Below are 14,389 nucleotides of genomic sequence, written 5' to 3'. Positions count from 1 at the left end.
CAAAATATCAGTCAAAACGCATATTGGTGTTTTTTCTCTTGGTGTGGCTTTCATTGAACTGATGAGAAACAGGTGCCAGTTGTTAAAATGTCTGTGTTCTAAACAATATACTGCTTAAGTCTCTGTAATCTTGTGGATGTTTAATAGGAGCTATGCTTAGTCATTGGCCTTTGACACAGTTTTGTCTGCGCCTTGTGCATGCATTCTCGACCGCTGGCTTGTAGGCCAATCTGGTTTTATGGTCTTGGTGTGTTACTCAGGGCCAGAAGTCAGTAGGTCACCTGGAACAGACCCATGGGTGTGGATGGGGTCTTTACTTCTCACCTTCGTTTCTACTGCTGCTGTTGGTTTGGTTTTAAGATACTTTTCCTTGATGAATCCACTCAGTTTACAAAAATAGGTGTGAAATTAATTAGAGTCATTCTTATTCTGTTTTATTTTAAAACACATAAAGCCTCCACTGACTTCTCTTACCACCTTCTTTGTTTTTCTCTCTCTCTCTCTGCACAAGCACTCCTATCTGGACAGGGAAACATCCCTTCTTCTGAGAAACATTGCAGGAAAGCCTTCTCATTTGCTGACCAAGGTGATGCCACCGTTCTCCATGTGCATGTAACTATTTACTGCCCTGCAGATGGAATATAATCTCTGTGTGTGATTGCATTCTCCGTATTCCTTTCTTATTGTAGCACCATTGTCTTTAATGCAGGCTGCATTTCTCTTGCTGAAAGTAACTGTCTTCTTAATCTAAGGACGTTAATGTTCACAGCCAAAAATATGTTCAGCAGTTTTCACTTGTTTTTTAACTTCTGCAGATGTTTAGTGTTCTTTCAAGTATGTTGCACTTTTTCTAGTTTAATTTTCTATCGCATTTCAAAGTCTAATATCGCTGCTTTAATTTAACTTTTGCTATTGATGGCTTTACGGTATGAGTTTCTTTTGCAAGCTTTACAGTCCTTGATCACATTATTACTTCTAGTTTAATTTCAGCATTTATTTACATAGACAGAATTTTGATTTGTATTAACTTAGCCTTACTGGAAGAGATGATCACAATTTGAATTTCTCAGTGTTCTATCCTCAGTTTGATTCAGTTCAGCTGGATTTTGTTGGGGTGCTATTTTATAACAAAATCTCTTTATCAATTCTCATTATTAACTTGGTAACAATAACAAGGAGCTGAATGACTGTTTTCTTAATCATTGTCTTAATCATTATCTTATTTAAGTAGCACAGTGTTAAGTTCAAGAATGCCAGACTTGGCTTACAGTTTCTGATGAATAAACAATTTAGAAGTTATGTATGTTATTAAATCTGAAAGGGTTTTTCTTCTTTCATTTATTCACACCATAAACTTAGGAGAGAAGGTAACCGACTAAAACCAAATCCAAGAAGCAGCTCGAAGAAAAAGACCCCTTCACAGTGAGCAGTGAGACCATGTATGTTCTAACTCGAGAGACAAGCCTCATAGCCTAACTAGGATCTGTTCTAGAAGAGAGTGCAAGCTCTGGCCACGGGCATTGTCTCTGTCTCTCCTTGTTCTCTGCATTTCCAGATAGTTGATAGCTGCTAGGGTTTTAGCTTACTTAGACTTCAATCCTGCAGAATCCCTCCCCCATGTTTGCCCTGGGGCCCCACAACGGAGATACATTTTCTTTCTCTACTTAGGGTACTGCCATTCTCCGAGTAACACAGGTTGATCATTGATCACTCGTCACTCTATGTCCCCGTCACTGTCTCGGATCTGCAATGAGCCTGTGGTAACCCTCAGATTGTACTAGGTTTCCCGTCTGTTTCATTCTCATTGCCTCCACCATAAGAACAGTCTCTCAGCACTTAAACGCACACTGCAGTTTTCTCTAACTTTGTCCCTCATCTGTTTCTTACACTATTCCCAGACTGAGTTTAACATTTTACCACTTCTCTTGCCTATTTGTCTGATAATCGTAGTAATCCTTGCACTTTGAAGGATACTAGTCAGTGTACAACACTGTCAAATGGACATATTTCTTACACTTAGGGAGCACACAGTCTTATGATAAAATAGCCAGGCATTGTGGTACACACCTGTAACCTAGATGAAGGCAAGTAGATCAGGAGTTCAGGGCTATCTTCAGCTATACAATGAATTGGACCAGCCTGGAACTATAAGAGATCCTGTCCTCAAAAGGTAAAATTAATTAAATTAAGATTCTATATAAAAATATATACACACATATACATATATATGTATCTGTATATACAAACATGTAAAAAAGTCTAATTTTGCCAAGTATGTGCACCTCTGATATGCCATTCTGTAGAATAATCTGGCTCTCTACCATAAGCCTGGTATCCCAGTTCCCAACCTCCAGGTGTTTGCCAGTGTTTAAGAACCATGCTCTAAGGGCTGAGGGATGGCTCAGAGGTTAAGAGCACTGGCTGCTCTTCTAGAAGTCCTGAGTTCAATTCCCAGCAACCACATGGTGGCTCACAGCTATCTGTAAACGGATCTAATGCCCTCCTCTGGCATGCAGGTGTACATGCAGACAGAGCCCTCAGACATTAAACAAAATACATAAAAAAACCATTCTATAGGGCTAGAGAGATGGCTCAGTGGTTAAGATCACTGACTACTCTTCCAGACGTCGCAGTTTTAAATCCCAGTACCCACACGGCACCTCCCAACTGTCTGTAGCTCCAAGATCTGTAACTCACAGACATGCAGGCAAAACGCTAATACACATAAAATTAAAAAATAATAATAAAAATAAAAACAAACCGTGCTGTAGTAACCATTGTTTTCTTTGCCTCAGAAAAGATGCTACACTGTTTTTACATTATATCTTTAACAAGCAGTTTTATTTATTGGTACCCCAAAAGCTAAGGGTATAAGCTATTAAGGACACTAGAAACTGAGATTATGGTATAGCAAATGTGCAGCTAAACATTTAGTAAATATGTGTGATCTTAGGAAGACTGTAGATTTTTTGAGTCTTAGTTGGTGCTGTGGCTATAATTATCATACAAGCCTTGTATTTTTGTAGGAATTTAAATTTAAATGTCATACACAACATAACTTGTAGTTCATCAAGTAGTTTTAGATAATTAATGTTAGTTCTCTTAATGAGAGTTTAATTTCATGACTTCTTCACAGAAATAGTTAACTAAAATTACTATGATTCTAGGCCGCATTATACAGTAGAGAATCCAGTGAATATTAAATTACCACTTTAAATTCTCTTTGAATTAATTTGTTACTTTTTTATTTTTGCAGTATATGAAATGATTTCAGAGAAACTGCACCTTAATTTCATTGTTTTGAACCCGTAGTCTTAGTTTCTCACTTGCAGTCAGTTGCTGTCCATCTGTCAGCAACTGTAACTGCCCGGTCCTCTGATGTTTATGCCCCAGAGAATGTTGTTGCCCAGAATTGGCTTTCATTTAGTCATAAGATCTTTACCCAGTGTTTGTCCTTTGTGCAAATTTGAGGAGGGTTGGCATTTGATTGTTATTGATAGCCACACAGCAGTTTTTCAGTAGAAAATGGGTTGTCTCTTGCTCTTTTAAGAAAAGAAGTAGGAGAGAGAGTTGTTTTTATATGAGCAAGGTGTCTCTTGCTATGTTTAGGAGAGTCATGAGACAGCGAGAAGAAAGGGCTAGTCAAAACAATACGTGCAGAAGACTGATGGTCTGAGATGCCCAGCACAACCTCCGATGAAGGAAGCTCTGTCCTGGCATTAGTGACATGTTAGCACTGCTAAATAAACTGAGGAAGTCTTCCATAGGTCAGACACATCGACACAGACTCAGTGATCTGTCTCCTATCTGCAAACACAAAGAATTTATGATGGTTTCCTTTCTTCAGCACTGCCATGGTTGCAAAGCAAGGTCAGTTTTAACTAGAAAAAATAAGTAGCACTCACAGAGGACGAGTGTGAGACTCGCAGAGACACGGATTCATGCAATTGGATTATTTTTATTTACGGCTTTGTTCAGTAATGATATTCAGATCTCATGCTAGCTAGTTTTGTTTCTTCAAAGAGTTTCTAGAACAGTTATCCTTGTGGTAAACTAGAGAAGAATAAACTAAAATTTATGTATTTTGAAACAAAACAGCTAGCTCTTAAATTTGGTACTCTCTTTCATAGACCAATTTATAAGGACCAGAGATGTAGCCCAATAGTAGGTGCTTATTATATGCAGGGCCCTGAAGACAATTTTTAAAAGGAAATTATATTAACCAATTTCTGTGGCTCAAAGAAAGGCTTGATTTTGTGTTAGGAGAGCATTACCTAGCTGTTCTGATTTAAAATATGACTCCTTATTGGTGTGTAAGAAGTGTAATTGATTAAATGTATGTTAATTGGCTACTCAGTTCTCTTATTGTTTAATACTTGCAAGGTGTGGAGCAGGAACTGATCTATGAGTGTAATTAAGCTAAACCTGTCATAGAATTTGACAAACTAAATTTTACTAAAGCAAAATGACAGCATGAAAATACTATTAATTGCATTTATAGCTAACCAAAGTACAGTATTTAATTGCTATCCTTATATATTCTTTCAGCAATTTTGGGTTCTGACATGCTGATCTGCACCATCTATTATACTGTGAGAGGCAGTAGTTTCAGTGCCCTTAAAGGTCTCTGCAATCTGACTAATAATGCCCTGCTTCTTTCCTAACCTCTGATAAATTATTTTATTTGTTAATATGTGTTTACAATCCCTTTGTGCCCTTTGATTGTTTGATAGCTTTTTTTTTTTTTTTTTGTGCTGAATTGTATTTAATTGCCAGGATACACATTTATTTCTCTGTTCACTTACTAGAGGAAATCTTTGTTGCTTCCAAGTTTGGGTAACTGACTAAAGCATCTATAAGCATCCATGTGCAGGTTTTTTGTGGATAGATGTTTGCAGCTGATTTGAGTGAATGTGTAGAAGCGTGATTCCTGGATCATGCGGCAGTGGTCCATTTTGTGAGAATTGGCCAAATTGTCTTTCAGAGTGGCTTAGCAGTGAGCAACAGTTCTTACTGTTGTACATCTTCACCAGCATTTGTTGGTGGTGTTGCGGATTTGAGGCATAGTAAAGTATAGTATCTTGTTGATATAGCTTGTACTTCCCAAATGATGAGGACTATTGACCATCTCTTCATATGTGTATTTGCTGGAGAGATGACCCAGTGGTTCAGAGTTGCTGCTGTCCAGAGGACCCAGCTTCTATTCCCAGCACCCATATGGTGGGAATCCAGTGTCCTCTTCTGACCTCTGCAGGCACCACACACATGTGGTGTACCTGCATCTATGAAGGCCAAGCATCTGTGCCATTAAAATAAAGGCAAATTTATTTTTAAATATTTTATTTTTAAAAGTTCATGTTTGTATTTCAAATATATAAAGCATGGATTCCAATTCATTTTCTCCCAATAGACTTTTAATTTACGTTTTAGAGACGTAAATGAAACATGTTCTTTCTCCACAGCAGCTACTCATTCCAATAGAAGGATGAGGCAAAGGTGAATTCTTTCTAGTAATTTTTGTGAATTCAGTTACTTGATTGTTTAAAATATTTCAAATTCCTTTATAGAGCCTTACTATATTCACCAAAATTGTGTATTATGTTTGGTGATTTACTTAATACTTATTTTGTTTCTAAAATCTCCATTTTAGAAACAGTTATAACCTTATGACCTGTTTTCCAAGAGAAAAAAAATCTTACATTAAAATGTAATCTACATATTTTATGATGCCATTTATTTGCAAAAAGGAAAGGACTGACTATAAGTATATCTATAATTATACAAGAACTAAGTATTAATCCTTTTTATTATTAAAAACAAAGTTCTTTGTTCTTTGACTATTGGGCTTACAGATCCTGTTTCCAGGCCTTGGTTATTCTGTAATTCAGAGGCTCCATTCATTGAAAGGGATCCAATTTCTGGCATGCAAGCTTGCTGCCTTTCCTGCCCTGTGTCTCTGGTCCATGGGATAGTAACTTAAGCTTGTAAGCAGAGACAACACAATAGGAAATGGAAAGAGAAGAAAGCCATCAGAATTTTGGAGAATAGGAAAAAAAATCAGTAAATGAATTTAGCTTTTTTTTTTTTTTCCTTCCATGGAAATGTTAGCTTTCTATGAAAACTAACACATGGATTATGGAATTTTAGGCACAATCCAGATAAAAGTTTGGCTAATATTAGATTTTCTTTTTTTTTTTTTTTAAGAAAACCATGTTAAGGGATTGTAGAAGTTGGCAGTTATAGATATTTTAATGTTTCATACTAAGAAATAGAAAATATTCTTTTTAAACAGAAGTTTACTTAAATGAGTTTTTTAATTAGAAATTACAGCTACAGGGTTTACTATGGCCTATGGCTGGAACTAAACAGTAAGTACTAGCGTCAGATATTGTACGCTATTAGAAAAAGGACAACGCTTTATTTTTAGTTCTTTATAACTTCTACTAGTTTATAATTTTAGGTTTTCTGAAATAGAATTACAGTTGTATTATTTGTAAAGTTATATTTAGCATTAAAAAACACCTTACTGATGGATTAATAAATTTAAATTTACTGACATGATTGTGTTGCAGGATTTTCCAAATCAGTAAAACTTAAAATATAAGGCAGCCTCTTGTTTATATTAGCGTATTAATGAGAATTAATTTTATTTAGTACCTATACTTTTTGTTTGTTAAGGGTTTATTTTATTACAAATAAGTAGATTGGTTTTGCTGTACATATTTTTACAATGATCTTAAATTTTCAACATAACAAAACAGTGTGCAGAGAATCTTGCATTAACTCCGGATAGCGAATAGTCGGGCGTGAGCTCCTTCTGCATCATGCTTCTGCAAACCCAGAGCCTGAAAGTCATTTGCTTCATGGTGACAGAGTGGAGCGTAAATCACAGGCTTCTTTCTTAGGCTCTGCAATATGGGTTCATCCTGTTACCGCACCTGTGCTGTCTTGTTACCAGTGTGTCTCCTGTGTGTGAACAGGGCCATTTTTAAACGTGCTTTCTCTAAGCGTGCCACATTATGTTCTTAATGAAATTCAGTAGCAGCTCCTAAGCCTGAAGCCTTGTCTGGTGTCTCCACTCTCTGAGCAGCAGTTTATCTGAAATGCTCTGTGTTTGCAGGAAGAGCAGGCAGCAAAGCTGAAAGCTGAGAAGATCAGAGTCGCCCTGGAGAAAATTAAAGAGGCTCAAGTGAAAAAGGTGATGTGTGGCTCTTGGCTGGGTTTGAAATATTTATCCTTTTTTTTTTTTCCTGACTTGGTTTATGAAGAATTTTCTTGTTGATTATAATGTTTCTCTAATTTATGGAAAGGTAAAAATATATTCTTCCTAATGTCTTTTCGTATGTGGGGTTTGTAGGTGAGATGCTCTATGAAAACAAGCCTTTGTTTCTAGCTGGTCCTGGAGCATTTGACTCAGGGCCCATAGCTTGCAGCGTATCTTATGTCACTCTGATATTATAAAGGTTTCTTGCTATTTTCAAAACAAAATCATTGAGACAGAATCATCTTGGCACAATAATCATTTTGAAGGGCTTAAACTAATTTAGGTAGGTTTCTTGATATTCAGATTTTGCCTGTAATAATAATTCCAGTAGTCATAATGTTTTAATTTATATTTAAATACATGAATCAGAGTGTTATGTAATATTGGAAAAAACTTTCCTAGCATACTATTAATTTCCACTTAATTGCATTTTTACCTGTTGCAGCTGGTGATCAGGGTCCACATGTCTGATGACAGTTCTAAAACAATGATGGTGGATGAGAGACAGACAGTGAGACAAGTGCTGGACAGCCTGATGGACAAGTCCCACTGTGGCTACAGTCTAGACTGGTCGCTGGTGGAGACCATTTCCGAGCTACAGATGGGTAATGATTGCTTTAATTGCTTGTTAGCTAAGTCTTACCATTGATAGAAACATTTTCAGACATCTACACTTTTTTTTTTCTATAAATTATCAGGCACTTTATTTTTTTAAAATCAGGCTTGTTAACATGTTTTTTCTAGTGTGCCTGGAGAGTTCTCTGAATAAAAGATGAATTCCAGTTTACTTTGTATTTTAAAATGATTAAATCAAAATTTTTAAATGATAACAAAATGCTTTTTCTTTGCAATAAGAGCTGCATAAGTACATTTACTGAAAGTTATTATTAAAGGTTTTTGTTTTGCACTTATTTATTTTATGTGTCTGAATGCATGCATATGCATTGCGTTCGTGGAGAAGTCAGAAGAGGGTGTCAGCTGGAGTTACAGTGGTTGTGAACTGCCTGGTGCTGGTGCTGAGAACTGAACCTGGATCCTCGGAACAGCAGCTCTCGGAACTGGGCTTCTCTCCAGCCCTGCGCTCTTAATTACTAGCTGTTAATTACTGCAGGGGTCTTTCAGGGAAACAAAGCACATCAACAGATTTCAAAGAACACTTCTAACATGTTCGGCATTATTTCTGTGTGTGTGTGTTTAGTGTGACACAAACACGACCACGACTTCAAACCCATGCTTAAGGGAAAAAAGCCCAGTCACAGAGTCACGCATCTGTAATTCCAGCATTGGGGAGATAGAGAGAGGGGGCCGGCAGGCTTGCTAGCCTGCAGCTGAATTGGTGGGTTTCGTGTGTGCTGAGCAACTGCTTCAAAATGTAAGGTAGAGAGCAACTGAGGACATTATCATCAACCTCTGACTCTACACTCTAATGTGATTCATGTTGCCTTTCATGTAATTCTAATTTTGGGACAGAGAGAATCTTTGAAGACCACGAAAACTTGGTTGAAAATCTTCTTAATTGGACAAGAGACAGCCAAAACAAGCTTATATTCATGGAGCGTATAGAAAAATATGCACTTTTTAAAAACCCCCAGGTAAGACTGACAAACCTAAAGTCTGGCAGCCATGTGATTGGGTGTTGTAGCTACACACCCCTATGGGAGCATTCATTACTGCCAAGATGGAAAGGAACTTGGGGGCCAGACGTCAGGCCTCAGAAAGGTTCCTAGTCCCACATGGGGGTGAACTTTGGAAGAAATATGAATAGTTTCAGGGGGTTACTAGGTTTCTTCTCTGTAAATACAGATTTACATTAACAATTTAGATTCTCATCTCACCAAAGCAGGCCGGGGGGGTTGTATGGCTAATTCTTATTTTAGTTTCTGTCATCTTTTATTACCCCAACATAATGCCTGGTTTAGTACGTCACAACACTTGTGCCTTAAGTCTCCACCTTTCCCTCCCCGGCCTCACTGTTTCTCCACTTCTTCCCCAGTAGGTCAGGAAAAGCAAGGACTCTGCAATAAAAGCAGTGATCAGAAAAACAGGGGTAGTGTTAAAGACAGTCTTTATCCTTCAGACGTGACTTTGGTAGTTCAATGAAGAATATACGCTAATGAGTGTCCATAGATCTTTCTGTAGAAGACTGAAGAATATTTACACTGATTACAGTTCAGATTTTAATTAAATCAAGCAAATGAGACTGTTACATCCACAGCAGAATTTGGGGCTCCTCTTAAAAAGCCAGAGTATGAATCATCTGAACAGCATGAACTATGCTGGCTTAGCGTATCTCAGGAATCTTTCCTTGTTTCTTCTGCTTATTTATAGTGCTTTGGGGTTTGTTGTTGTTGTTGTTGTTTTGTAACTAGTTACATATTCCAGAAGTCTTGCTGTTACATATATTGTCACCTGTCATCTCAGGCTTCAGAGGAGGGCAGTCTGTGGAATATTTCAGAGCAGGTGTTTGGAGCAGGATGGAGATGGATAGGAACATTTTAATGCTAATGCTTATACTGCGGGGGGAAGGAGTGAAGGAGTACTGTCCTTCCTATACACTGGCAAAACTAAACTTACGGTGGCTTCTCTGGAGCAAATGGTGTATTTTACTCCAAGGGAATCGTGGGATGAGTTTATCCTTTAATTTTCATTTCATTGTTTTTTGTTTTGTTTTTTGTTTTTTTAAGAATTATCTTCTAGGGAAAAAGGAAACAGCTGAGATGGCAGACAGAAACAAAGAAGTGCTGTTAGAGGTATGACTCTCTTCCCCTTCCTCACACATTTTAAAATTGAAACATTGAACAGATTTGGAGGTCAGTGCTCTGTGTATACCTGTTGAGCCCCTGACAGACCTCTGGTAAGGTTTCTACCAAGCAATATGCTAGTGCTTTAGAAGGAGAAATAGCCTTTTAGGGGTTGCCAAGTAGGATGAAGAGAAACATGACTGTGCTGGTTATACCATCCTTTCCAGGGGGCAGGAGACGGCCCTGTCAGTAGCGCTTGCTGAGCAGGCATGAGGACCTGGCATGGGGCACGTCATAGCCCCTGCCATCTACCTAAAAGCTAGGCAGGGGAGTGTGCATCTGTAATCCTAGCAGATCCCTCGAACAAACTAGCCAGCCAGCCTAGCCACTGAGCTCTAGGTCCAGTGAGAGACCACGCCTCAAAAAACAAGCTGAAAGGCAGCTAAGGAGGACACCCGCCATCAGCCCCTGGCCTCCGCACACCACAAACACAGAGAAAAAGAAAGGGAATTTGGTAATGCCCTATGCAACTCAGTTGAGCTCATAGGGAATACTCTTTATTAGTCAGGACAGACATTTTGTGTGCTGTGGCGTGTGTTGTGTATGCACATGAGCATACAATATCACACGTCCATATCTGCAGACACAGGGCTACAGGAGAGGGTCAGGTTCTTCTCTCCCTCTACCGTCTTCCCTTCTTCCCCTGAACTGCAAGCGTTTCAGCAAGGCTGGCTCCCCAGCAGGCACGTGCAGCCATCAGCTTTTTACAGGCGATGGGGTTCAAACTGTGAGGTCCTCATGCTTGCGCAGCAGACACTCTTACCTACTGAGCCATCCCCCAGCCCCACGACTCACATTTTATTACCAAACACTTGCGTGACTCTAAAGGAAATTCATACTGTGTTTAGAACAGAAGGTTCTTGCAGAAAGCTAGTGTGGTTTTAATACAAAACCGTTTTGCTTTGCTTACTGTTACGCATTTCATAGGAGTAGATAATTCATTTTTTTAAAAAATACAAGGATCATTAATCTTCCCAAATGATTATTTTTAAGGAATGTTTTTGTGGAAGTTCTGTAACTATCCCAGAAATTGAAGGAGTCCTTTGGTTGAAAGACGATGGCAAGAAGTCCTGGAAAAAGCGTTATTTTCTATTGCGAGCCTCTGGCATCTACTATGTCCCTAAAGGAAAAGCAAAGGTCTGTCCCTTCTCTTTACTTCTGCACTTCCACATTATGCTAGCTGCTTTTCCTTCATAGTAAAAATGCTATTTTACCTCTGTACAACACAAAGAAGATGGTTTCATTTTTTTAAATCTGCTGTAAAGAAGAGGAAGCTAAAAACTGTTACTTGTGATCATTAGTCGGGTTCATCTCAATTATCTACCTTTTTTTCTGTTTAGATTTGCTGTTGTTTAGAGGGGATTTTGTTCGTGTAGTTTAGGCTGACATCTAACTCACCAGGTAGCTTAGGATGACCTTGAACTCTTGATCCTCTTGACTCCCCCCTCTTCTGCTTCACAAGTGCTGGGCTACAGGTATGCATCACCACATCCAGCTAAGCATAGTCTTGATATTTGGGGTGGGTAGAGGTCTTGCCAGAGTTGTGTGTATTTCATTTTGGAAGAATGGGTTTTTAGGATAATGACGACTTCAATCTTGTGTAATGAGTTTTTGCTGAGTTATTTGTGCTTATTTTGGGTTCAGAGCTATTCTAAGCATAGTCTCATCCTAGTCTTAGAAACTATGTGTGTAAGTTATTGTCTCTAGCTGCTGATGTGACTCTGAGTTGAGAATCTCGTGTTTGAGGTGCACATGATAGCGATCCAGATACTTGGTAGATTCTTGTTCTTTGCTAAAATCGCTGCTGTTCTCTGCTACCTATTGTGTATCTATTATACATATATACTGTATCTTTATACAGTACCAACATTTCTAAACAAATCAGTATTCATTAGGAATGGTAAGATGACAAAGTGGACTGCTTTTCTGGTTACACTGTAGACTGAGGAAGAATCTTACTTTCTGCCTAATAAAGCTTTGATTCTCAACTAAAACCCCTTAGCTGGTTTGATACTTGCTGATTTGCACTGCCATGTTAATCTTGGGGTTTTCTTTCTCAGGTGTCTCGGGATCTGGTGTGCTTTCTCCAGCTGGACCATGTGAATGTATACTATGGACAGGACTATAGGAACAAATACAAAGCACCCACAGACTGCTGTATGGCATTAAAGGTAACATAGCTCTGGGAACTGTAAACCGTATCAGATCACCTGACACTGGGGTCACCTGACACTGGGGTCTTCACCAAGGATACTGTGTCTTTGGAAAAGGATAGGAGGACTGGGGTATCTCAGCCATTAAAGCATTTTAGCCCAATCCTGAGCTCCAGAGAGAACAGCATAAAGTTTGGCCTGGCAGCTCACACCAAAAACCCTTGCACTTGGGAAGAGACAGGATCCAGAGTTTGAAGCCAGACCTGTCTTGAAAAAAACATTTATGTGAGACACATATTTTTTGTTGTTTTCCTGAACTTTATTAGTAGACGCCTCAGAGGGCCCTGTTCCCAAATTCAAAGTTCACCTGCTTTCATCTGGTCCAGAAATAACTGTCTCTACCCTCCCCCTACATTCCAGCCACAATAGTCTGTGTCTATGCTATTGGTACAACTTTTCTTCTCTCTCAGTCAGGTTTAAGTTTCTTACACTAATTGTGGCCATACAGTAGAGAAGAGTGGGCATTTTTTATTTAGTGTTTTTAGTGATTTAAATTAGTGTTTATAAAGACAGCCTACAAAGAATCAGGAAGAATTACTGAAAGGGTTATGCTTTTTGGCTCCATCTTCGTGACCCTCAGTACCGCTGAGGTCTGCGTGTTTGTGTCGTGCTTTTTCTGCGAGAACTGTCATTTGGATTTAGGGAGCAGCATTTGTTTAGGATTTAGGGCGGGGTTTTGATTTCTTTGTTGAGATGGGTTTATTATAACAACTGTCATTCACTCAGTGAACTGTCTTACACAACACCAAAGCCCCATCAAGGTTCGTTACAGAAGCAGCCTGGCTTGGTTTTTTAACTTGGCTTAAATTTTTTTTCTTGTTCTCTCTTTTTTTTTTTTTTTTTTTTTTTTTTTTTTTTTTGAGAGCCTTTGTACATAGCCCAAGTTGGCTTCACACCTGGGCTCCTCGTGCCTCAGCCTTCATAGTGCTGGGCTTACAGGTGTGTGTCAGCATGCCCTACAATAGCCAATAATTTTTAGAAGTTAATACAAGGTAACCTCAGCCAGTGGTTTGCAAAATAAAGTCCAAAGTCCCTTGGAAAACCCAAAGATCATGATGCCAACATTAGGTTTGTAATACTGAGAGATCACTGCCTGTCATACCTCATTCAGTATAGTATAGTGGAGTTTTCTCCAAGGTCCCATAATATTTTTGCCATCTTGGCTATTGAGAGGGATCTGGGAAGAGTTGTATTCTTCTATTTTAATTTTTTTCTCTCATTTTAATTTTTAATAAAGTAAATATTGCAGGGACATAACAAGCAAACTTCAACATTATACTGGAGTATTCCTGCAGCAGCCAGGTGTGGCCACAGACTTCTGGCCTGGGTGCTGTGCACCTGCTGTAGTTGTTTACCATGAGGAAGGAACGGCTCCTTTGCAGCTTCCAAACCATCATTTCCTGGGCAGACATTCTTCCATTTTTCAGTCTTACAGCCTGAGAATTCTACTGACCTGATCTTGGTAGAGGTTTTCTTTGATATGTAAAAGAAATATTTGAGAACTTCCAAGGTAGAAAGGTTTACATAGACACCCTGACCTAAAATTTAACATGATACTGATGATACTGTACTTTTTTGTATGCATTGCGTAATTGCACTTTATGGTAGTAGGAGAAGTCTGCACTGTTTTGCCATCTCTAAGACTATAACGTACAGGGTATGTTTGAGTCCGTTCACAAGGAGACTTAGTTGGATTCTGCCTTTGATCTCACAGCACCCACAGATTCAAAAGAAGTCTCAGTATATCAAGTACCTTTGCTGTGATGATGTAAGGACGCTGCATCAGTGGGTCAACGGAATCCGAATCGCAAAGGTACGTTTCCTTTTCCTTTGATGCTGAAATAATGAGGTGGTTAGTGGGGTGCTGCAGGTTCTTGATGGTGGGTCTGCTTGTTCCGTGCTCATCACTCTGCTAGTGTCTAGTTTCCTCAGGCCTAAGTTCATGCCTTTTTTGGTGGCTGGGAACTGTGTTAGTTGTTAATATCTGTGGAAAGGTACTGCTTATATGGCATCAAAGTGAGTCTATTTTGTAGGGTGCATTATGATTCTTATGTAAGAAAGTTTAGCCTAAGCAAAATGGGTTATTCTGTTATCTGCAGATCTCTCCAACC

General features: G+C 38.8%; 1 protein-coding gene across 1 annotated transcript in view; it reads left to right on the top strand.

Annotated features, from left to right (window-relative positions):
- Nucleotides 1–14,389, top strand: part of Raph1 (Ras association (RalGDS/AF-6) and pleckstrin homology domains 1) — a 73,903-nt gene that overhangs the window by 46,607 nt on the left and 12,907 nt on the right. Inside the window, 7 exon segments of the mRNA XM_021655660.2 lie at nt 7,121–7,198; nt 7,710–7,869; nt 8,735–8,856; nt 9,949–10,014; nt 11,059–11,202; nt 12,126–12,236; nt 13,993–14,091. Of these exon segments, the coding sequence (XP_021511335.1) occupies nt 7,121–7,198; nt 7,710–7,869; nt 8,735–8,856; nt 9,949–10,014; nt 11,059–11,202; nt 12,126–12,236; nt 13,993–14,091 (780 nt within the window).

Source organism: Meriones unguiculatus, chromosome 15 (genome assembly GCF_030254825.1).
Source record: "Meriones unguiculatus strain TT.TT164.6M chromosome 15, Bangor_MerUng_6.1, whole genome shotgun sequence".
NCBI classification, from domain to species: domain Eukaryota; kingdom Metazoa; phylum Chordata; class Mammalia; order Rodentia; family Muridae; genus Meriones; species Meriones unguiculatus.
The sequence above is the reverse complement of the archived record's forward strand: the minus strand, read 5'-3'. Positions and strand labels throughout refer to the sequence as shown.